The sequence below is a fragment of the Acanthochromis polyacanthus genome, chromosome 12 (assembly GCF_021347895.1).
Source record: "Acanthochromis polyacanthus isolate Apoly-LR-REF ecotype Palm Island chromosome 12, KAUST_Apoly_ChrSc, whole genome shotgun sequence".
Taxonomy (NCBI): domain Eukaryota; kingdom Metazoa; phylum Chordata; class Actinopteri; family Pomacentridae; genus Acanthochromis; species Acanthochromis polyacanthus.
In genome coordinates this window covers 36424082-36450114 of record NC_067124.1, presented here as the reverse complement: position 1 = coordinate 36450114, position 26033 = coordinate 36424082, and the positions used below count along the sequence as shown (strand labels likewise).

Here is a 26033-nt window from a genome sequence, read left to right as displayed (position 1 = left end):
ATTATTTTCTCAATTTATCAATAATTTATTAAATATCAGAAATTCCCATCACAGTTTCCCAACTCACTTTTTTTTTTTAACTCTAATTCTTTTTTTTTTGAAACAATTTACTATTATTTTGCAGAGTTTCTCTGTTTTGGTAAATTCCAGGTTTTAATTAGTAAAGTTATGATGGAAAGTATTGATTTAAATGTTCACTGTAAAAAAAAAAGACTAAAAACAAATGACAAAAAACAAAACAGGCCAAAACTGTAAATAATGTTCAAATCAAAAATCTGTATAGTTATTTATTCTTTAACATAACGTATTTTGTTAAAATGCAGATCATATCTAGCAAAATTTACATGTCAATCAATATTTAGAATTGATGTCCATTTGTTGTAAAAATGTAAACGTTGTTGTCAAAATGTAGGATAACAGAAACTCCGTCACAAGCTTACTTAAAATGTCTTTACTAGTGATTTTTAAAATTTATTTCAGTGTTGACTGGGAGACAAATTGAGTCAAAGTAGTGCTTTTTTAAAATAACTCATTTTATTGGCAATCCTTTATAAAACAAACAACAATAATGATACTGGAACTGATCATTAATCGATCTAAAGCAACTGATAATTAGTTTAACATTGATTTATTACTGTACGATGCTGTTTCCGTGTATCATCCATCCAACTAGATAATGTTCCTTTCCTTAAGGTTCTTTTACCACCAATAAGCTGCTGAATTACGTTTGTATAATTCATTAGAAAGTCAAACTTCCTGTTGTTTTTCAGAGTATAAACCAGTGTTTTGCTGTTTTCTCTTTAGAACCTGCTGTTTGTACGATGGGTCTCCTACAGTCGTTGTATTTGTACGTCACGGCAGCCGACAGCCCTCCGTCCTCCCCGTCTGCTTTCCCTCTCCTCGCCGTCCCGCCCTCCTCTCGCCTGGCCGTCACCCTGAACTCCCCTCCAGTTCCTCCAGGAGACGCCCGCTCGCTCTGGAGCTCCGCCCACCGCTCTCCTCACTTCCTGCTTTCGCCCTGCGGACAGGAAGTGACCCGCTCGCCGGCCGAGCTGAGCAGCGACGGCGTGAGGGCGGAGGCGGGCGTGAAGAGCGGTCTCCACGTCTGGGAGGTGGTCTGGAGCCCCGAGCACAGAGGAAGCCACGCCGTCCTGGGGGTGTCCAGGAAAGACTGCCCCCTGCAGGCGTTGGGGTACAACGTCCTGGTGGGCGGAGACTCGCTGTCCTGGGGCTGGGAGCTGAAGACCAATCAGCTGTGGCATGGCGGGCGGACGCTTGGGCGTTACCCTGGAAACAGGAGGCGGGACTCGAGTTCACGGTCGTCCCTAAAGGAAGCAGAAAGTCCTCTCCTCATCCCAGAGCGAGTCCTGCTGGTCCTGGACGCCGATGCTGGGACGCTGGGCTTTGTCGTGGACGGCAGCTTCCTCGGCGTCGCTTTTCAGGAGCTTCCTCGAGGGGCTGAGCTTTACCCGGCGGTGAGCAGCGTGAGGGGAGGAGCCAGCATCCGACTACGATACCTAAATGGGACGACACGTAAGTATTAGTTTAACATAAATCTGTAATAAATAACATCAGTGCTTTAGAAATCTGTTAAAGTTAAAGTGACACATCAATTTTATGTTAAGTCAACATAAAGTCCAATAATGTAGGTGTCTGGTGCAATATTTAGATTTTTGTACAGTAAATGTTTATTTCCGCAGTGGGTAAATTTGCGTTGTTACGGCAACAAAGTGGACATTCAGGAAATATTGGCAGAGAAAAGAAATAAACAAATATACATAAGAACTAGTTCAGATTGTCCAAATTCCACTGAATGTGAAAATAACAATATTACACAGGCTGCTCAGTTGTATGATTTGCGACGGATAAGTCCCGATAAGTCCACAACGGTTTGTAGTAGAATCACAATCATGTGATCGTCAGCAGGCGGCTGATGTAGTGCTCACTTGTCATAGTTGCAGTGATGCCGTGCCGCTATTCGCAATGATACAGAAATCTTTAACAATCCGTGAATCCAGACTATAAGCAGCATCACTGCCAAAATCTAATCACTTGGTCCTTGTGTCATTTCTGACCTTCCCTGAAAATTTCATCCGAATCTTTTCGTCTGTTTTTGAGTAATGTTGCTAATAGACAGACAAACCAATGGCGATCGTCACATAACTTTGCTGCAATCCTTGGTAGAGTAATTGTGTTGCAGTTTCCTTCATGAGTCGAAATACGTATACAGAATATTGCACAGATTTGTTCTTAAGAACAAAAAGACAGAATACCACACCAGTAATATCTCTCTTTATGGGTTATGTTACTTTATACCACAGTATGATTGCCAGCATTACTGTTTACTTTTCCATTCTAGCCTTTTGAATTGCTTATTTTATTTTCCGTGATGCATCATACTCATGTTTTCTACGCTTATGTTGTATTATTCTGTATTTTCTGAGCAATTCTAGCAAAAGAATTTCCTTTAAGATTAATAAAGTTTCCTTATCTTATGATATCTTATCACCCTAAAAGCCCAAAACCTGCAAGTGGGTTTGAAAAGCAAATTACCTGGAAAAAATCGCCAAAAATACACCATTTATCAGAGCCAGAGACTGTAAAAACAGAAAAATTTATCAGAGTTTCAACTTTCCTGCGGTCCTTGAACTACTTTTCTGTGATGTGCAGTTCTGTCAGGGAAATTAGACAAATTTAAGCTTAAAATTGTGATATTTCATTAAACTCACTTGATTCAATGTTTCTCATTTGAAAAATGCCAGAAATAAAGGATTTGAACAAAACAGATTCTATTAAAAAAACAACAACAATAAATTCTGTTTACTTTAGGCTTCTGGTTCTGATCAAAGCTGTAAATTTTGCAATTCTTTAAAGATAACATTCCTGTCAAACTAGTCGGTAGGTTTTCAGGTTCAGAGAGTTACATTTTTAGGATATTTCAGTTTGTAATAGATGAGAAAGGTGTTTTGTGATTTTGGCAGCAACTTTATCCTTATATTGGTGTTGAATGTGGAAAAAGCCTTCAAGAAATCACCTCAAACAACTCAAAATATGTTAATTGTGCAGAAATGTCACAAGATTAACAACGTAGCTGTCATAGCTTTTAGGGAAAAGTCAGCAGAGAGTTTATTCAGATATTTTTAGATGCTGTCAGTGTGAAATAGGCTTAATAAAATGATGAAACGCACTGAAAAGCTAAAAATTTTTTTTTTTTTTTTGTGTCTTCAGGTGACCCACCGGCCCTCATGGCTTTATGTGGACTCTCAATTCAACAGTTTTTAGGGCAGCAAAGGCAGAATCAAACGGACAAATTGCCTTTACCTCCGATTCTCCAGCACTACCTGCTGATTAGTCATTAGTTTTCTACACAAACTCACAACATAAGGATGCTTTTGTCATTTATTGTACATTGAAACAAGGACTTATAATACACTTCATTTTATATGATACAAATATAAATAAATACATGTGAGATTATATCCAAGTGTACATGCTGTTCATCTTATTTATCACAGATTATATATTTGTGGTCCTTTGATGATATTTTGAAGCTCATTAACTGGATGGTTTGGTGCCACTAAAACGTCTCCAGTTTAAATTGAAGTCATTATTACAGTCATTTTGCAGTTTTTCTATGGGCTCACAGTCCACGAGGATTATTTAGTTGTGTTGTGTGGTGCTGGAGACTCACATTCAATAAAGAGAAGAAAATTACTGGTGTGAAGATATTGATCTGAGGATCCCAGAGAACATTAAGCCTCCAGAAACTTCTACACCGATCAGCCGCAACATGAGAACCACTAGTTGGATCTGGGGAGTTTGGAAGCCGGGTCTATGTTCTTTATACTTTTCCTGTGGCATTTTTGAAGTATGATGGATGTATTGTCCTGCTGAGGGATTCTTCTGTCATTAGGAGGATGTGTAATAATGTTTAGGTGGATAATACCTGTCAGAGTAGCATCCACATGAGCGCCAGGACTGAGATTTCCCAGCAGAACACTGCATCGTGATGAGATAATCAATGTTTAATGTTGTGACTGATGGCTCACACTCCTACTTCCTGTAGAACAGCTCAGTCAGTTGAAAGAGCTTTTTAAAATCCCACTTGTACAGACTGGAAATTGCATAATATTTTATGTCTTTTCTAATGTTTTATTGCTGTTCTTCTTTTTTGTAAAGCACCTGGTAACTTTTTAAATGTGCCATAGAAATAAATTATTAATATTATCTGCTTTCCTGAGTGAAGTCCTGTCTTGTATGCAGATTGCATTCATATTCGTGAGGAAAAAACTACTATTCTCTAGAAAGTGCACGTTTTTTTTCTTTTGAGTAGATTTTTGAATGTTTTTACTCATAATTATTGCTAAATATTTTTATTTTAGTGTAATTATAATATTGTCCTGCTAGTTTTATTCAACTATTTAAAGTAAAATCTCAAATGTAATTATTTATCTCAATCTTTTCAAAGTTTTCGCTTTTCAGATTTTTTTAACGGCTTTCGGCGTTGCCATGACAACAGAAGGTTTAAAGGTCAGTTTCAGGAAAACGAGCTAAAGCTAAAACGTTTTTATCCGCCTCCTTTCTGTTGTAAGTCTGACTTTACCAAATATGTGCATTATGTACATATTTGAGACTTCTTGCTGTTGTTATAAAAAGGCTCCGTGAGTATGTATTGTCTGACTAAATGTACGTTTAAAAAGTGCAAAATTGTTATTTTTGGCTAAACGGAGCTAGCTTACATCGGTTTTGCCAACATTAGCTAGTTAGCATGCTAGCTAGCGGGCTAATGGTAGGAGGACTAGAGCAGAGAGAACTACTGTTCTGTTGATATTTTGTCGAATTTTTATCTTCACGTTTTAATTTCAATTGAGAGACAGTGTGAGGCGTTTTGTAGCAGACTTTCTGTGAAGTACCAGCTTACCATTCGGCTGCATTTTAGCGAGTTTCTTCTAAATTTAGCTTGCTATTTTATCCACAGCTCCGTTAGCTTCAAAGCCAACAGCTTGAAATAACTGTAAAGGGGCCAGTTCAACTCGTATAATGCAGTTTTACCTAAAGCTAATTGCAGCTTCTTCATTGTAACTGAAATGTTATTGCTACATGAACCCATAGATGCATAATTGGGCCAAACATAACCTGGTGAGGTTGTTTCCTTCCATTATATTTGGAATAAACAGTTGTTATCACTTCATATTCCAATTCTTCCTCAAAAAACATGTTTTTGATGTCATTCCATTAAAATTTTTAAGTTACCTTTTATATTTTTTCAGAAATTAGAATATTTGTATTACTACCCCAAGCATCCATATGTGTGTCAAAAATGACCCACATGCATGTCCCATAAAATTTCATGGAAATCTTTGATTCTTATTAATTGTGGCTGTCAGGAATATATTTACTGTGGATCATTAACTCAAAAGTGTCACCTATCAAAAAGATTATTTTGTGCAGCAAGACCTGGTACATCTAAGTATTATCTACATGTTTTACCTCAGAAAAAAAAATGTCATCAAATTGAGATTTTTCAACATGCTTGCACTTTCATGCCTCTTGTGTGAAAGAGTGTTATTATCAAATTACCCTACTTTATAGTTAGCTAACACTAGATAGCTAGATTGAAGATTCCTCTGAAGAATCCTCTGAAGAGGAGAGTGAAGTTCAAACCATGTTCAGCAGAATGAGCCCTCAGGACTCTTACTGAAGCAAGTTATCTGCCACCCAGAGCAGAACACCAACACCAAGCCACAGTATCCTGAGAAGTCGGTCAGGGCCTGCACCGGCCCTTATCACCACCTGACTAAAACATGCTCTTTATCACCGATAATATCATGGGAGAGGTGATAAAGTACACAAACTTGGAGGACGGAGAGTAGCAGCAGCTGGAGGAAAAGAGTGGAAACATGTCAACAAAATGCATGATTTCAAACATCAAATCATTTTAGTGTGGACCAAAATATAATACAAACAATAATACAAATGTTTATTTTTAGTCAGAATTACATAAAAACACATTGATCCTTATACAGGTAATTTTTGACTCACTTATGGAAGACTGTAGAGTTCAATCACTCATGTATCTAAGGGTTAAAATGACTTGAACTCATTCATGAGAATAATATTGTAAGGACTTTAGCCCACATGAATGATCCAAAAATAGGGTAATTCTTTGTTTTGTTTATAAAACCCACATGTAAATCTTGTTAATTACAGTCTAAAAAAGGATATTATACAAACAAAACACATTCAGTACGACCAAATCATCAGAAGCAATACAATACAACAATACAATACAGTATTTCCTTTAATATTAATGTTTGTTTTATTTCATTCATTTGTAAAAATAAAAAAAATGTTTCATGGAAATACAACAGTCACCAAACACGAATGAAAGGGAGCAGAAAGAAGACAAGTCTTATTATGTCTGCCCCTTTATCCCCAGAAATCAATTACAAAAAAGTGAACGCAGAAACAACATTAACAAAGAAACATGAAAATACATACATACATACATACATACATACATACATACATACATACATACATACATACATACATACATACATACATACATACATACATACATACATACTAGGGATGTGCACGACTAGTCGTTTAATCGTTTAACCGCCTACTCATTTATTAAACGTTTAGTATTTTACTAGTCGGTTAAACGCTGCATTAAGCATCATGCACCTTGTTCTTCGCGCCTCTACATTGGTTTCTTTGTAAACAAGCTGAGCAGCCAGGGAGAGAATTGCTCCTCCTCCCCTCCCCTCACACGCACACGTAGAAGGGGGCGGTCGACCTCTGGATGACACGTTCATTTCTCCAAACCTACACCGCCTGTCCGTTCTAAAGAACTGTTAAGCTGATATTCGAGGAAAATTCGCTTAGCCTCTCTGCCTTCATCCAGATGCCCAACCCTGCTTCCTCTGATAATTAATTTAACTGAGTAGCCACTTTTGAATGGTTAAATTAACTGCCAGTCACGTCTGTTAACGGCAGCTTTTCCTCTCACAGGCTTTGGCACATGGTAAGTTGCTAGGTTAAAGTTTAGAGGTTAGGAAAAAACCTCAAGGATATGTTTGTAATAGGCCACCCTCAGCCCCAAAGACTAGTAACCTTTCAGAACCTTTTTTAGATGTAATGCACACAATAACCTGACTTTTTACCACCAGGGAAAATATTCATAATTAGTGACTGTGATAGGGATAAAGTGAATTTCCAATCCTTTAACTTTAATTGCAGGAAAAATGTTTATTATAAAATTTAGCAAGGGCGTAGCAATAGCTCTTAATCATCAGACAATTAATCAAACATCCATATTCTTTCAATGGCTTAACACGACTCATAAGTGGAACTATGCTTTCATAAAAGAGAAGTAATAATCACCCAGATTACATAATTTGGAGGGAGAGCAGCCGGCTATGGCCGTAGTCGACTGCTCACCTGAAACCCGACAAGCCTTTGAGACCCGCCGGGGCCCAGGGGGAAGTGGACGGGGGTCCGGACCCGATTTAGATCTGCATATATCCATTTTTGTTGTTTGGGCCAGTAAAAACTTTGTTAATCCATTCAGGTGTTATTCCTTTGGAAATAATAGAGTCCAGCAATGATCCATCAGTCAGTGTTATATCCAGATCACAGTCCTGTAACCCTCAAACACTGCAGAAAAAGCAGTACTTTCGTCCATAATTCAGATAAAACAGTTATTCCTTTGCAGATCATGTTGAATCCCCCGTCCGAGTTGCGTGATAAAATCCCCTTTGCTCAGGGCATTTCTACCCTGGTTTGCATCGAGCGACTACCACCCAACGACTCCCAAATTGCGTCTCAATCAGGTGCAATTTATAGTGAACTGAACCTTATGCATATGCAATGACTCCATCTTCCCCCCTCCCCACTCGCACACGTGTACCATGCACCGACCGCATGGTCACCTCCACTTTTAAGGAACTGGAAATATCTATTTTGGACTGTCTGGACAGCCAGTCACCCATCTCCAGACTTATAAAAATCCCCAATCTATTTTGAGTTTAATCTTTACGGTGAACATTTGACCCTAGTTCACTTTGCTCGTGACTTCTCACCTCATTACAAAGTTAAAACCCTCTTATTTTAACATTTATCAGAACTGTTTCTGAAACCTATCAAACCAGTAAAAAGGACACATTTAAAGAAACAACCAACTTATAAAAATGTATAAAGAAAAGACATTTTCCCAAAAAATAATCAACCCATCATCCTTTCTAAATGAGGCACTCTTCTGATTTCTACACTGTTTCAACATTAAAGAATGTAAGAATAGACACTTGGTTAGTTCAAACACATTCATTAGGTTATGGCATAATTTGATCCTAAATGACAGTTATAATATCACAATGTTCCCTTATTTAGCTGTTGTTCTGTCAGAGACTCGATCTTGTGGCTGATTCTGGGATCCCATATCTCCATGCTTCACAACACCCCCTTCAATGAAATCCCAGTCAGCCCCTATAAATGGCTGGTTTTGGGATCCCATATCTCCATGCTTCACCACAACATACATACATATACACGTATACACACACACACACACACACACACACACACACACACATATATATATATATATATATATATATACATATATACATGCACACACATACATACATGTCCTTATGTTATCACTGCCAACATAAAATGATGTGGATTTGCTCATTGTGGCTATTATGACCCAGATAAAAGCAGCTGTGGACGTATATAAACTGGACAATACAGCTTTAACAAGAAACACACAATCAGAAAGTGGCATAACAGCTGTTACAGCAGCTCTTTTCATAGAAGGAGCTCTGAAAACCCACAAACTTTGACCTGCTTCACACCAAACAGCAAGCCAGACATGCTCAAGGCCTAACTGGTTAACAAAGTGGAGCATTCAGTAGGTAAATAGTCCGATATTTCCCTTAGAAGACCAAAAACAAAGATGCAAATCTGTGAAAATTTGACTTCTATTCAGCAGGTCACCAGAAACACAACTGCTCCTTCATTGAATCAACTCTTCATGGCTGCAGCTCTGGAAGATCTGAGAGGTGGAGGGATGGATTTTGGTCCCCCTGGCATGAATGGTGATGAAGAAGAGGAGGAAGACTCGCCTGCAGTAAGCTCAAATGGTCACCATAAAGTGATAGATGTTTCAGACTACTGTTTTACATGAGTATACATTTCCAGGTTTTACTGAGCGTTGTGGTTCAGCATGGGCAGGTGGGCCTCTGCTTCTATGACAGTGCAGACTCATCTCTACACTACATGGTGGACACTCCTGATAACCATGAGCTCCACCTGCTGACCAGAGGTAAACAGTGCAACATCAGTATCATCTTTGACAGAGTTTTAAATGGGTTAAATATGAATGTAAGGTCTTTTCTGTAAACTATCATCTTGCTGTTTCCTGTTCTTCAGTCATTCAGGAGGTCAATCCTCACGTAATCATCACCAGTGCAAAGCAGGAGCGTTGCATGACTCGGTATCTGCAGGAACTTGGTGAGCTGTGGGAGACGTCAAACATCATAACATGAAGAAGGAAAAGCAGAGAACTGGGTCAAAGTTTTGTTTACAAGTGGTGTAGAACATGTGGTTTCTGGGTCAAGGGAATGAAATGAGATAAGGGATGTCTGAGGCCGTAGTGGATGCGATAAGGAGGGAGAGTGACTGTATTACTGTACTACGTCATTGCTGCACTGCCTGCTTTTTAATTGCCCCCTGAGGACAAAAACAGTTTTCTGAATCTGAATCTAGTGCATTATAGTGAAACCAGTCCTGTCTGTTGTATTCCAGGTCAAAACCCACACTACAAACCAGAGGTGGTCACTTATCCGTATGTTGACTTTGGTAAACAGATGCCCCAGCATAATTATCATCTCTTGGTCAGAATTTTTGCCCTGTAAATTGCATGATTTTCCACAATCTTGCTCCAATTTTGCAGGTTTGGAGGTCGGAAAGCAGAGGCTGCTCTCTGCCAATCTGCCTTTCCTGCCCGCCTGCATTTCAGACAGAGACAGAATGTCCTACCTCTCCTCCTGCATCTCCTTTGACTCTCCCCTGATGGTGAGAAAGCTGTCTGCAAATCATCCCATCCATCAGTCTGGTTCAGCCAGAGCTGATCACGAACTGTCCATCATTTTCTGTTTTTTTTTTTTAATATTTTTTTATCTGTGTGTGTTTGGTTAGCTGAGGGCAGTGGGTGCTCTGCTGAAATGTCTGGACAGGAGGAGAGTGGGAGTGGAGCTGGAAGACAGCAGTGTTGGAGTTCCGATCCTGCAGTTTCACACCTACACACTGTGAGATTGTATTTATGCATGCACACACACACACACACACACACACACACACACACACACACACACACACACACACACACACACACACACACGGGGCTGTGATTACACGTTTTCAATAATGGGGACCTTTAAAGACAATGACGAGGGACTTCTTGCTCCTCAGTGTTTAGCTACTCAGATTTTTAGCAGCAGTGACATGAATCTGTGGCACTTTGTTTTCATAGTATATCTATGGTCTGTCTGCCTGCAAAGCAAACCTGCGTCGTGTCATTCAGAAGTTTTCGTGAATGAAAAGTTTTTGAACTTTGCCTTGTTTCCTCCCAACGTAGTAAAGGCGTGGTGTGCATTGACCGAGACACCTACAGGTGAGCATACTTAGTCGAACATGTCCCTAAAAGTTGACTCTGGTCACTGAAATGTCTTTTACCTTGTTGCAGCAATTGCACAGAGCGTGCTGCTGTTTGGAACATTTTTAATCAAGTCATTCTTAGAAAAGAACACTCATAGGACATATTAAAAGGGTTTGGGTTTTTTTTCCCAGTGTGCTACAGATCTTCAAATCAGAACTCCACCCGTCAGTGTACAAGCTGCACTCAGGTGAAAAGGAAGGCCTCAGTCTTTATGGTACGTGGCACTTCAGGATATTACAACCCTTTGTTATTTATCAGCGTTTACATGAATACTTGTTCTTTTTGTGCACTGCAGGGATACTGAACCGCTGCAGGTGCAAGTTTGGCTCCAAGCTTCTGCGGTGAGAAACAACTCTCAGTCCTGTTACACGAAATAAGGCTGAATAATGGGCCTTTACTTGATTATAAGAGAATTTCAGGATCCAGTAAAACTAAACCAATGTGGAAAATGTATAGAGTCAGTATAGGGAGCTGATGTCGGATACTACTAGTAATGTCACAAATCACCACCACTGCTTTTGGTATTATAACGTCCCAAAGTGCTCCAATAATACATTAAAGACAAAAATGTGACGTATAATCATCTGGTTAAAGCCATCATGTAAAACAAATAACTTTTTAGAAGTATAGAAGTCTTTATTGCTGCAATATGTTGGAGCATCAGAAACAAACTTTACCAAAGTAACAAAAAAATGAATAGTTTGAGTTTTTCTTTTGTTTGTCACTGGAAAAGTTTGCACACTGCTGCTTGCATCTATGAAAATTGAAGCTCCAACTAGCAATTATTTCCACTGGCGACTAATCTGTAGAGTTTTTTTCTTAATTCATTGATTATTATTTTTTCTATAAAATGTCAGAAAATGGTAAAAATGTTGCTCAGTGTTTGCAAATCCCAAGACGACAAATGTCTTGTTTTTTTCTCCAAAGATATTCCGTTTACTGTTATAGAAACCAGAAAATACTCACATTTAAGAAGCTAAAACCCCAGAAATGTGTTTTTTCTTATAAAATGACTCAAAGTTGTTGTTAGTCATAATAGTTGCAGAAAAGTTTAACAGCTCTAATGAAAACAAGATAAATGTCTCAATTTTTTTCAATATAATTTATCATCTTTTCTTGTAAATTATTGTATTGTGGTTTTAGATCTGCATTATACTAAAAGTAATAATGTATATTGATGTAAAACTATCATATCACTGTACCATTTGTTTTATAGAAGTCCTGTTTGTGTGTCTCTACTGTCAGTTTGTGGTTTCTGCGGCCGACACAGGACCTGGCAGTGTTACACCGGAGACAAGAAGTGATTCGTTTCTTCACGTCGCCTCGTAATTCGGACGTCCTGACCACCCTGCAGTCCTCGTTACGCAACATCAGGAACATACCGGTAACAAGTGGACCCATTACTTTCATTTTTCCATTACCTCATGTTGTCTCCTCCACCTCAGGTCAGTCCACATGTCTGTGTTTGCTAGACTCTTCTACGCCGGATGTCGCTGTCTAACACCAAAGCGGCTGACTGGCAGAGCATCTACAAGGTTGAAACTGGAGCACGGTGCTACTTTAGAAACATTTTCCTTCCATGTGGCGGATTCTGTTAAATGGTGACAAAATGTGTTTGTCAGACGGTGTACAGCGCGGTGTGTATCAGGGACACAGTGCGACATCTGCCTCAGTCCATTCCGCTGTTTCGTGATATCAGTGAAGGGTTCTCCGACGACCTGCAGTACATCGCCTCCCTCATCAGCCGAGTGGTGATTTGTGTCCCCAAAAAATTACACAAAATATCTACAATTAGCCACATATCATTCATACCCATGCCAAACTTTGATTTAAAGGTAATTTTTTAGACTAGTAGGTTTCTTCTGCCTGGAAATGGCATTAACAGGTGACAAAAGGTAATGAGACGTTGTGTTAGAGATGTGAAGCATAAATTTTAACTATTTCTGTGTTGTTGTTTTCATTTTTGCTAAAAATGCCAAAATGAGTAATCAATGTCAAAGTCTTTATTTTCCTCCACATCGGTAGTTCTAGTGTCTAACAGTGTTTCTGCAGGTCTCCACTGGGATTTAGTTCCTCCAAGTGTCCATCTCCAGCTCTTTGAAGGTTTCCTCTCCATCACTCTGCTCTTCACTTCCTCCACAGATTCTGGATGGATTCAGGTCTGGACTCTGGCTGGGTTGCTCCAACATCTTCTCATTCTTTTCTCTTCATTTCTGCACCATATTATCTCCATGTTTCACATCTTTATCTTGTTGGAAGCTCCAATGCTGCCCAAGGAGCAGTTTTTCTGCAGACTGTCTGATGTTCTCCTCCACAATCTCCATGTTTCCTCTTTTCTCATGATGCCGTTTCCTTCAGACATGACTTGTAATTGAGCAGTAAGTGAGCAGAGAAGTGCTGCAGGTCCAGCTGAGCTTTAGTGTGTCTGTCTTGGAGAAGTGGAGTCCTCCTTGGTCTGATCCATGGAGACCAGCCTTGTTGTTGGTCTGCTGGAGTGTCTGATGGACATGTTGCTACCAGAAGTGCTCACATTCATCAGGATGCTCTTGGTGCTGATCCTTGGATTCTTCTTGTCCTCTACCATTCTTCCAGTGCAGGGCTCACGTCTGTCTTCCTAGCAGCTCTTTGACATGTTTCAGTGTGGAGCTCCTTGGACTTTTTCATGAAGCTTCAAACTGTGGACACTGGAACTTGAAAAACACTTGAATATAACTTTATCGATGTTATATGTCTTGTGAGCAGCAACAATGTGCAACTGGAGGTTCTCATGAGGCTTCTTATTTTCAGTCTTGACTAGTAATTGAATAGAGAACTACTGCATCATCTATTCTCCGTTTATAGTGTTAGAACGCCCTGGAAGACCGTAGAATTTACCAATACCAGCGGAAATAGTATAGAAGCTGCATTTCTAAAAAAAAACAACTGAACATTTCAAGGGTTGTGAATACTTAATTGAGTATTGAATGTGGGATTTTTTGCAAAAATGTACCAAAACATAGAAATTGTCAGAAGTTACCATTAATTAGTCTGCAACACAATGTCTTTCTGTATTTTGTCACTTATTTTTGAAATTTCAATTCAGTAGAAGCCTATTGGTAAACATTTCTTTGCTCTTTAGTCAACATTTGGCGTGACTATGAATAATTTGGGGCTTAACTGTACACATTCAGTGAGATTATCTGTCTTTTGTTTGGCCGTCCTTTGTGTAAAACCGTGCTTGTAATAACTGTGTTTAGCTTTAATGAAACAATATCTCTGGTTTGAGGTGGATTTTGAAACCAGTTTAGCAGAGAACCGCTTCACCATCAAACCCAACGTGGATCCAGCTATTGATGAGAGTGAGTGCAGTGAAGTGCCTGTTGAAGTTATTCACCCATGTGACCTTTATGTGCTCAGCTCATAGGGACACTCTCTCCCTCCATCAGAGAAGAGGAAGATGACGGGACTCTCAGACTTCCTCACAGATGTTGCCAGAAGAGAGCTTGAACATCTGGACCCACGAATCCCCTGCTGCTGTGTCATCTACATCCCGCTGGTTTTATTTTTACTTCTACGCTACTAGCTGACGTGGAGTCTTCCCAAAACTACATTTTTAAATATTCATGTTCCACATACATGCTATCATTGTGTGGATTTATGCTATCAGATCATGAAAATAGTTTTTCTGGAACGCCATGGGGGTTTTATCTGAGTGTTTAACTCTCCTTACAGATTGGATTCCTGCTCGCTGTGCCTCGGCTTCCCAGCATGCTGGAGAAAGAGGATTTTGAGATAGAGGGACTTGATTTCATGGTGTGTTTACGCCCTCGTCTGATAGCGGATGTGCCTTTCTAGTCTGCATTATCTGTGTGTTTATTCCCTCTGTACTAGTTTCTGTCAGAAGATCGACTGCACTATCGCAGCCAGAGAACCAGGGAGCTAGATGACCTCCTGGGCGACTTGCACTGTGACATAAGAGGTGAAAAAACACAACACTGATTTTGTTACTGATATTTTATAATTAAAAACTGTGATTTGCGACCTTTTTTCCCGCTTCTCAGACATGGAGACGGCAGTGATGACACAGCTGCAGAGCGCGATCCTCGAGAGAAGCTCCTCCCTCTATAAGGTTTGTGTGCATCACTGTTTGTGACCTCATTTTAGCGTTTGAAGCAAAACTCTGTTACTATGAGAACACTATTGCTGGCCTTCAAAGTAAAGCGTTTAGTGTGTGTAGGTGGATATTGTTGTGACTGACTCAGCATTTCCTCTCATTGGACTTAGTTGCTCATATTGATTATGAAACAAACCCACTACAAGCTCTTTTGTCTCTTGGTAGACGAGTGCTATGCTGTAACTGCAGGTAATATCAGTGTTTTTGAGAGCAGAATGAGCATTAAAGTGATGCATTATTGTGTTTACACTTGTAGCTGTCATTAGAATCTACCTAATAAGTAACTGCAGGTAAATCAATGGCAATGAGACACTGAGCTTCATTAAAGATGTAAAGTTTTATACCTTGTTAGGAGGCCCATTTATTGTTTTTCTATGTGCTCTTTTGTGGAAAATTGCCGCAACTCCTTAAAAACCACCTTCCTGAGTGTTTTGTAAATGTAATATTGCATACAAAATGGAGAATAACAGAAGTAACAGCTTTTATATTTAAAGAAAACTCAAGATTTTCTATAAACAGGTCAGTTATGCATAGTTGTATATATTTAACCTCATGGGCAGTTTTCCATGCCATGTAAGAACTCTTGAGTCCAACTTTCCAAAAGCCTGTTCGAGATGAAAACGTATCTCCTTAGATGGCCTTCAGGCTCTTTCCTTTTCCACCGCTATTCTTGGAACCTTATGTAACCTACACACAAACATGCTGAGTTAGTCGAAAGTCGCTCCACTGACATTAACCCAGAAACAAAAATGCAAAAACATAAAATAAAAATATGGATAATTAACTTATAAATAAATGATGGCCTGAGAGCTTACAGCTGAGTTTGTTTTCACAGCTGGAGCACACATCATTAGCAAAATAAGCTGTCAACACCACGGCTGAGCATTTTCTACCTCGAAACTGCAGTGTACCAGTGAAAGCATGGTTTTTATCAAGTATTAACGGAGCCAGGATGACTGATACTAATGCCAGTATCATTTCCTTTATAATTAAAAGCTGCTAATGAGAGAAATTTATTATAACTTGTGGCTGCATTTTATTAGGCTACTTCTAAATGTTTTTTATTCACACCAAATAATTTGCAAAATGTGAGCCTTTTTTAAAAACACACTATTACTGGTGAACAACAACAGTTCATTATCAGAATTTTATGACTTAAGATCAGTGCACACCTGCACACATCAGCTGCAGAGAGCAACTTCTGCAGAATGTACTGGGCCTATTAAGCATAGAAATATGTTTGTGTACTTCTGGTCTCGCTCTGATTTGCATGATTTAGACGACAGCTCAGTTCCAATTAAGACAAATCTGAAGGTGCAGGTTCCCGATTTTGGAGACTGTTAAAGAACCCCATCCAATAAAGTTCAAGTTTTTAGTTAGTTATCATGTCCACGTGGTGTTTTTCATATGGTTAAAGACACATGATCGGTGAAAAAAGCAGCATGTCAGCCAAGCATTTCCACACTGAAGCTGCATTTTACCGATGATGGGCTCAAAAACATAAATTCAGACCTCCAGGGTTTCATATGTAGCAAAATTAAGGAACCAATTGTGCCAAATTGTTGGGTAGAGCTTTCTGTGTCATTATTTTTCTTCAGAATCCTCTATATGGCTGAAAAGAAAACTGTGTTGGAACAATGTTGCAGGTGAGCTGGTTGAACAGAAAAAGCAGCTGGTTAGAGGAACAGCTAAGCAATTTTAAGGCAGGAAAGGATTATTTTCATGAAAAAACCTTCTTAATATGTAACTTTGATACACCAGAGATGATTTTATGGGTAAAATCAATAACCAGAGAGGGACTTTAGGGTCCCAAACTTATTAACTTTATGAAAGCAATACTTCTTCCCAAACCTCTCTTTGGAGAATTACACACTGACACTCATCCACACTCGCTGTTTCATTGTTTTAATTAAAAAAAACTTAAACCACAGCACCGGGATCTCTTTGTCGTCGGTCTGAAGCATGTTTCAATAGACAGCATTTGTCTAAATTTTCAGTTTTACAGTTTAAGAGATTGCAGGTAGGCAGATCCAATGTAAGTATGTTTTTGTGAGGAGGCTATCTGTTTTCAGGACGTTAATTGTGTTCAGTGTGTGCTTTGTAGGTTCTGGATCTCACTGCTGAGCTGGACTGTCTGATGGCTATGAGCGCCGCCTCCCAGGAGTACAGCTACACCTCACCTAAGCTGGCCAACCACAGGAAGATAACAATCACACAGGGCAGGTATTTGCTTACACACTAGAAGAAAATGATTATCGCAGCGCAAGATTCCTAAGTGCTTCAGTAGCAGAAAACTGAACTTCTTGAGGATATTTCAGCTTCATCTGGGGTTCCTTAGTTCTGACTTACTGATGAGGAGTCTGAAGTATTTATCGTCACCAAAAGACTCACGTTACATAAAGTGTGAATGCTGCTGAAACTGGAGTGTTGTTGTAGGCCACCTCCTCTGTTTAGACATGGCTGTTCCAGTTTATCATGGATGGATTGCTTCATTCCTGTCTCAGACCTTTTGTCTTCTCTGTCTAGAATGCACATGTGAATTTTGGGGATGAGAATAAATACGCGGGACTTCCCACCAGTTAGTTAGAACCAAGGCAGCCTCTAGGATGAAAGGTGAAAGCTCTTGCAACAGAATTTTCCAAGCAGACTCCTGTAAGCTAGAATTGCAGCTTAGTGTCTGCAATGGAGTATATTCAGGGCTTAACACAGTTCTGAGATCCCTCCCCAGGCACTTTCATTACCATTTGCACGCTGGGCAGCATATCCCCAGGCACTTTTACCACAGTTAAGCTCTTTAGGCATCCATCCCCAGGCAGTTTATCACACTTCACGCCTAATCCATCCTTCTCCAGGCAGATTTACCACCATTCCAACCTTGAGTTATCTCCCCCACGCGGTTTCACCACCATTTGTACCTTTAGTTGTCCACTTCTAGGCAGTTTTACCACCATCAACACATTGAGTCATCTCCCTCCAGCCAATTTTAACACCATTAACACCTAATTCATCCCTCTCTGGGCAGTTTTACCACACTTTGTACCTTTAGTTGTCCACTTCCAGGCAGTTTTACCACCATCAACACATTGAGTTGTCTCCCTCCAGCCAATTTTAACACCATTAACACCTAATTCATCCCTCTCTGGGCAGTTTTACCACGCTTTTTTACCTTGCTCCACCCATCATCAAGCAGTTTTACCAGCTTTCAGAGCTTAACACCCTCACCCCCCTGCAGTTTTACCATTGTCAGCACACTGAGTCACCCTGCTCCAGGCGATTTTGCCACCATTTACATCGAAGTCATCCCCCTCCAGGCAGTTCTGTCACCATTCGCACCTGATCCACCCTTCCCCAGGCAGTTCTATGACTATTAACACCTTGAGTCTCCCTTTACAGGCAGTTTTACCACTATAAACACACTGAACCATACTCCTCCAGGCCATCATATCATCATTAACACTTAATTCATCCCTCTCCAGGCAATTTTACCACCATTTACACCTCAAGCCACCCATCCTTAGGCAGTTTCACAAATATCGACACGTAATACTCTGAGACCTGGGTCATTAACCAACCACAAGACATATAATTTTGGGATGATATGAGAACAAGTAACTCAGACTCCTCACCAGTTAGAACTGAGAAAGAAGAGTGCAACTTTAAGAAAGCAAAATCTTTAAAAATAAGTCCAGTTTCCTTTTACCCAAGAATCTGCAGTACAAGACTGTACATTTCTGTATTTGATGTTTCTTCAGACACCCACTGTTGGAGCTGTGCTCTCCTGTATTCGTGGCCAACTCCTTCCACAGCTCTGAGTCAGAAGGCAGGGTCAAGATCATCACTGGCCCCAACTCCTCTGGAAAAAGCATCTACCTCAAACAGGTAGAACATTCTTATACAAGTTTGACCATTTCAGTAACAGGTACAGTAAAAAATATCATTCTTTTATCCCAGCTTGCTGCCAAACAGTGACACTGCTCAGAGGTATCTATTTTTGTAAGTGTACACGCATCACTCATCTTCCTCTTTACCTGAAGTGGGCTCATCACTGCTGCTTGGGTGGGTTTTGGGCCACGCTTGCTCTCCTTCTGGTACACCGAGGGATGGCGAGCACTTACAGCAGAACCAGCAGAGAGCTCCAACTCTCTGATCCCACTTCAATAAAAAGTCCTGCACCTCTATGGAAACAACACAAACATGGCTAGAAATAGAGGCAAATCAGAAATGTCTTGGACTGCACGCATGACCCAGTTATAATGCTGTAAGTAATAAGAAAGGAGAAAAAAACAGAAAAAGAATTTGTTTGTTTAATTAATGGAAGTGGAAAAATCCCGGAACGTGGGAACGTTTTTCGATTTTTCCACAGATGTTACAAAATACTGGGAAAAAGTGGTGACTACAAATTTAATATGTTTTCCTATTAACATTTTTAATTTGTTCCCGTAGTTGTCTTATCTTTGTTTTGTTTATGCACAGCCTGCAGTAGCTTGGAAAATCCAAACTGAATCTCCATGTAATCTCCTATCTCCATGTTAGGAGATACAGGAGAGTCAGTTTGGCATTGGGCGAATTGAACCGCGTTTCCCTCCCGGGAAAGTTCGGTACGACCAATCATAGCATGGGAGGCGGGACTTAATGCGGCGTCATCTTCAGCACCTGGATTACCCATAAAACACCTGTGCACCTCCCGTAACCAAACGCAAACATTCAAGATGGCGACCGCAACACATCGATCTTTTACCACCGCTCTTTCTTCTGTTTTGAATGAGCTGGATTTGACCTTAAAACCACAGCAAGAAGTAGCCGCTAATCGTTCGGAAGGAGTCTTTTGTTGCGTAGCCTTTTCAAAAATAAGTGTTGTACTTGAGAGTACCCCATGTGTTCGCAGATTTTTGTGACAAAAACGGCAGTAATCATTCGCTGCGACGCTTTCTCGGCTGCATGCCGTTGTTGTTTGGACTACATGGACTACAAGGTCGATTTGTTTGTGCGTCACATCCGTGTTACGCTGATTGGTTCTTTCTTGTTCAAGCTGCATTCGTTAGCCCCTCCTTTTTGAAAACGTCTCCTATCATCACACTGCCAGACTGCCTTTATTTTTATTTATATTAATACATAAATAAAGTCAGTCTGGATTTTCCAGGCAAAGCCTGCAGTTCAACCAAACTCTCTCAAAAGCTATAGAAGGCTCACTAATGAATTCACAGTTGCACCAAGGAGAGCAGAAATTTTTGTTGTTTTACAAAATCTGGTGAAAGTCAGTCCTTTTTTGAGATTTTTTAAAAAATATGACAATAAACTTAATGTTATGAAATCTTATGATTTTAAGCTTGAACTTGCTTTATTTTTCTTACACAACTGTACGTCACACATTATTGGTGCTTGGATTATAAGAAAGTTGAAAATCCACCAAATTCTTTCGGTTTTTGCAGTTTCCGGTTCCGATCATGGTGTTATTTTGATTTTTTTTTTTTAAAAGACAGCATGCATTGCAAACCCACCAGTACATTTTAGGGTTAGTGGGAGCAAGTGGGACAAAAATAATCTGCCTAATCTAACATAGCTGACATTTAACATCTGTTTTGAAGTGCAAGGCATTTTTTTAGTAGCTCAGTGTCTTTACATAGAAGCAAAAAATCCCAAGAATTAATACATACAATGTCAAATAAAATAAAACCTGATTATGAATACAATCAAAACTAAAAAACTAGAAAATATGAATGCAGCAGAAAAGAATGATTTGTATTTAAATTAGTAAACAGCACAAACAGCGCAGATAAAAGATTAGAATGTCAGTGATTTTAAAGCAGGGGTGTCAAGATCCGTTCCTGGAGGGCCACTATCCTGCATGTTTTAGATGTTTCCCTCTTCCAACACAGCTGATTCAAATGATCAGCTCGTTATCAGGCTTCTGCTGAGCTTGATGATGAGCTGATCATTTGAATCAGGTGTGTTGGAAGAGGGAAACATCTAAAACATGCAGGATAGTGGCCCTCCAGGGACTGAGTTTGACACCCCTGTTTTAAAGAGCTCACCCCTGAGCACGTGAAAAAAGGAAAGTTTTTAACCTAGATTTTAAAATATCAACATTTGGTGCAGACCTCAGTTCTCTTGGTAGCTTGTACAAGATTTATGTTTTCTCTTTTGAAGCTATTTTACTTTGCTGTTAGAAGAAGCTTGTAATCTGTAATTTACAGCTTCATCAGAAAAAGAATCGTAGCAGTAGAGTGACAGTAGGATTTCTGAATGAGGTGGTGTTTGTTATGCGCTCCAGTGTGGAGAGTTTTGACCTCCAGGCTGATGATGAGAAGCACCGATTTAACATTTTACCGTCTTTCTGTTCTGTTTTTGTCAGGTGGGTCTGATTGTGTTCATGGCTCTGATTGGCTCAGACGTTCCGGCGAAGGAGGCAGAGATCGGCCTGGTGGACGGCATCTTCACCCGCATGCAGAGCAGAGAGTCGGTGTCTGTCGGCCTCAGCACGTTCATGATAGACCTCAACCAGGTACCACACACACACACACACATTCTGTTGCACATAAACAGCTCTGTGCGTGTGCGTCAGTGTGTGTAGGTGTACAAATAAAATATATGAACTGCTGTCCTCTCGCTCCACTCCTACTCTCCACCTGTTGAGATTTTTTTTAAAAAAAACGACTGCTGCCCACAACCGTCGCGCACACACACACACACACACACACACACACACACACACACACACACACACACACACACACACACACACACACACACACACACACACACACACACACATACACATAAACAATACAACAACACGGTGTAGTATAACCGTTTGTGTCTCTCTCCTCCAGATGGCCCAGGCTCTGAACAGCAGTACTGGCAACTCATTAGTCCTCATCGATGAATTTGGAAAGGAACTAACACAGTAAGAAGAAAGTGTTCCAGCACTTTGTGAATTGAATACATATGTAAACGCATAACAAGGGCTCGCAGTGTCATTAATGTGATGCACCTGAAACTCGTCCCAACTGATAATATTCAGTTCAGAGCAGCAGCACGAACAGATTCTCAGCTCAGCCCAACATGTGTCACCTATTACTAAGGAAATAGCAGCAGCTGTTCAGACCTACACATATAGAGGTGTCAGTGTGCGCCACCTACAGGCAACTTTTCAATTACGCAACCGTCAGGCAAAGAGTACATCTGTAGTAGCTCCTTTTTATACACCGAATTATTTATAACAACGCCATATGTTAATTTATAGTGAATCTTAACGTAACCACTAGTTATTTTCCGGCTGGAAATGATGTGAAGAAGTGGCAAAACACGACAGTTTGTTAGAGATGTGATGATAGACTGGAACTATTTGTAAAATTTGCACTTAGTTGCTGCTCAGAAAACATTTAAAGGTTATAAAGTCATATCAAAGTGTTTTCAAGGTCCATATAGTGGAACAAAATTCCAGTGAAAACATACAGAGAGACTGTTTGACTGATGTGAAGGGAAATAAAGGGTTCGATAGAGAATATTGACATGATTTTTGACATATTTTAGCAAAAACATAGTCTATCACTACCGCCTCTACCACTATCTCTTTTTGTCTTTTGTGGTTTCTTTATGTAATTTCCAGTCAGAAGAAACCTATAGGTCGAATATAAAATTCATCATAAATCTAAATTTGACATGTGTATGAATAATGTGGGGCTTAGCTGTATGCATATTTATATAGCTTTCGTCACTGGGACATACGGGGCTTAATACTGAGAAGAGTAGAAGCTCTGAGTTCATCCATCTCTGTCTGCCAGGTTCCTCTGGAGAGGGACAGAGGAGGTCCAAACCAATTATATTATTCTAAAGAACAAACAGACAAGTGGGAGTTAGAAAGGAAAAGAAACAGTAAGAGAAAACCACCAACTATGCTTTGCATTGTTCATAGTAACAAAAATGTTTACAATCAATGTTTTTATATTGTTAAAGGATTGTGCATTGTAACGAGGAACTACAACTTAAATCTGCAGCTCTCCTCAGCCTTACAGAGCTTTGTAACAAGTTTCAGATGATTTTTAAACAGTCTCGCCACAACTGCACTGTTTCGGTTTATTCTCGCTGCTTTCATGGCGTCATGTTCAGCCACACCAGGCAGCTGATATGTATTACTAGCTGGTGAACATAATGGAACATTTATCAACTAAACAGTCAGATATTTCCCTCCAGAGTTGGTAGAGACCAAAATCAGAGCTCGGAGAGAGTGAATATTAAATATTACTCCGCAGCTGCCAGATATGGAAATAAGCAACAGCAGGTGGTGATATTTCATTGTTCCCTGTTTCTGTTGCACACAAGTGGCCAAAATTATCATTTTTGTGAACATACCGTAAGAAAGAAAGCTCCACCACTCATTTACCTGCAGGCAGGACGAGTACAAGGACTGATTCTTTTGTTGCATGTCTGACTCTCTTTCTACTTTATGCAGTCAAAAATGATCACAAAAGGTCTAGTGATCCTACCTGCTGGTGCTTTTACTTTATTTTCTTGTAGATTATTCAAGTTGGCCTGTGTAGATGTGGTCAGACAATGAAAACACACTCTAATAAAATGTCAAAGCACACACACAAAAGTAGTTACATTTTATCTGGCATTGATTCCTGCAACGTCATTAGTAAGTAATTTTCATTGATGGCGTTAGTCACCTCAAAAATTAGCATCAATTATTGTTTTCTTGTTTCTCTTTAAACTTTTTAACCACCTTCGACACAGTGGAAAGGCAAAGTGGAATCCTCCTTGGATGACGTGTATTAAATTAATCTGCTGTCTTTTGATGTGTACATCTTTCCACGGAAAAGAACCAGTTCAGCTCTTTCTTCTTTCGACAAAGCCATATTTAATCAGTGGAGGACAAAAAAATTATAGCTAATAGGATTTCCTGTGTTTCCAGACTTCAGGGACAACCTGGATAATATATTAGACAAATTAACCTGATTGACTTAGATATTACGGTAAAACATTGGATGAAGCCTAACAAATTGACTCATTTAAAAATTAAGACCCTACAAAAACTCGGCAAATCACAAAATTCCTTGCAAGCAGCATATTAGATGTTCACCTCACTATGTAAAGTACTTTGAGATTAATTATATTGTGAACTGGCGCTGCTTTTTAATATACTGTTGCTCAGTCAAAGACAGAGGAGTTAATCTGATAATTCGACCTGTTTATCTGCTGACTAAGAGGTAGTAAAGATCCTGTAAATTGGTTTATTCCTGACATCCACTCAGTGTCGGGCAATCAAAGGTTTGAATGAAGAGCTTAAGGCTGGAGATCAGCAGCAGCTTTGTTGTTGCTCAGAAACGCAGCCAACAGTGAAATGTTCCCTTCAGGTGGACGGACTGTCCTTGCTGGCTGCATCGATCTGTCACTGGCTCAGGAAGGCTGTGGTGGACGTTCCCCACGTACTGCTGGCTACTAACTTCCACAGTGTGCTGCAGCTGGGGCTGCTACCATCCTCCGGCCTGCTGTCTCTGCTGGTACTGGCTGAGCTCACACACTGATAAAAACATAGCTCCAAGCATTCGTTGCTTAATGATGGTTAAAAAAAACAAAGCTAATGTGCCACAGCAGAAACTTCCAAATGACCAGTTAGGTAATGAGACTCACTTCAGATTTGTTTTGCCTCATTTCGTAAGCATGACTAAGTGTTTTTGTGCGTGCGTGTGTGCGTGCTTTGTGTGTGCGTAAGACCCTGGAGACGGCAGTGGACGGAGATGAGTTGGTGTTTCTGTACCAACTGAAGGATGGGATCTGCCAGTCCAGCTACGCTGCCAATATCGCTACACTGGCAGGCCTGCCAAGTTGCCTTGTACAGAGAGGAGTGGAGGTAAACACACAGAAGACACACACTGATGTACACACAGGGAGATGCACACTCACACACTGGCTGATTGTGTTTTTGTGTTTGTTCAGGTGTCTGAGCTGTACAGAACCGGAAGGCCCATCAAACGCACAGACAAAGCCTCGTCGGACGAGCAGGCAAAGAGGTTTGTTAGCGTTTAATTGCGCAGAATAAAACCCCACAATGAAGAGCAGTTTGTGTAACAGACAGATGTGTGTTTGACAGATGCAGGTCTGTGGTGGAAAGGTTCCTGAGCCTTAATTTGGACGACAAAGATTTGGATCTGCAGGCTTTCATGAAAGATGAGCTCCTGCCCTCTGCTGGAGAGCTGCTGAACCGCAACTGAGCTGAACTGTGGTCAGTGTATTCGTTCATTCCTTCGTGTTCTGAGAAAAAGCAGCGTTTTACCTGCAGAGAGATTCACCTGCAGGTACGGTCATGGATACGGTTGTTCAGTTACACTAAAACATTCACTATCTTACATGTGTTGCAAATGTTTACGCAGCAAAAACGAACCAGATTTGTTTCAAACTAATGTGTCGGTTAATAAATTCCTATCTTTTGTGCCACATTTATCTACCGTCTCCATGTTTATGAGTCAGCGAAAACATTCTGTGAAGCTGGCGGTTCTTCTTCACCATATGGTTGAAGTCCTTTCAGCATTACTTCACAGTCCTTTTTTTTTTTTGAGAAAATTGAACAAATGTTTGTTTATAATAATCCCTTCGAGGCTTCGCTGATGTGCCAGGTGGTTAAGGAAGCTGCAGTGAGATATAAAAGCGTGTAGATGGGAAGTTTGTGTGCTGAGTTGCAGAAGGGCGTGTCGCAGCAGTGTTTGGTCATGACGAAGATGGTGTTGTTAGAAAAGAGCTCCACGGTGGTTTCCACTCCGCACTCCTCCGCTTTTACACAACCCAGCGTCTTTACATCCAGAGAATCAGCTGGGGAGACAAAGTCAACAGTGTATTCAGTATATAAAGTTTACTTTATCAATCGTATCACCATGTTCTCTGCTTTGATATCAACAAATAAACACACACCAACAGAAAACGCAGCTTAATTTAACACACCTGCTCTTCCCCGGCCGGTAAAACAAAGCTCCCCGACGCTGCAGTTGGTTTCAGTTGTGTAACAAGCGTCCCAGAAGCCAAGGTCACATCGAAAACACTCCAGACTCAGCTGCTCTTCTTCAAAACCCACTGACTCCATTAGCTGCTCCGGCTGCTCCTCTTCTTCACCTGAGCCAGAAAGGTTTGAAAAGCGTGTTATCCATACAATTTGCC

The 26033-nt window shown here is 40.2% G+C and overlaps 1 protein-coding gene across 1 annotated transcript; it reads left to right on the top strand.

Annotated features, from left to right (window-relative positions):
* The first annotated feature begins 1370 nt into the window (after positions 1–1370).
* On the top strand, positions 1371–25325 carry msh5 (mutS homolog 5). The gene is given in 27 exon segments (XM_022195985.2): positions 1371–1533; positions 9002–9139; positions 9211–9334; positions 9442–9522; positions 9817–9870; positions 9965–10086; positions 10210–10319; positions 10649–10684; positions 10861–10943; positions 11025–11070; positions 11975–12113; positions 12202–12264; positions 12352–12480; positions 13995–14067; positions 14155–14264; positions 14441–14521; positions 14600–14687; positions 14770–14837; positions 16987–17105; positions 18635–18761; positions 21235–21384; positions 21713–21770; positions 21773–21786; positions 24239–24385; positions 24598–24735; positions 24822–24895; positions 24976–25325. Coding segments are annotated over 27 exon segments (2505 nt in total). The 5' UTR covers positions 1371–1521; the 3' UTR covers positions 25097–25325.
* Positions 25326–26033: the final 708 nt, after the last annotated feature.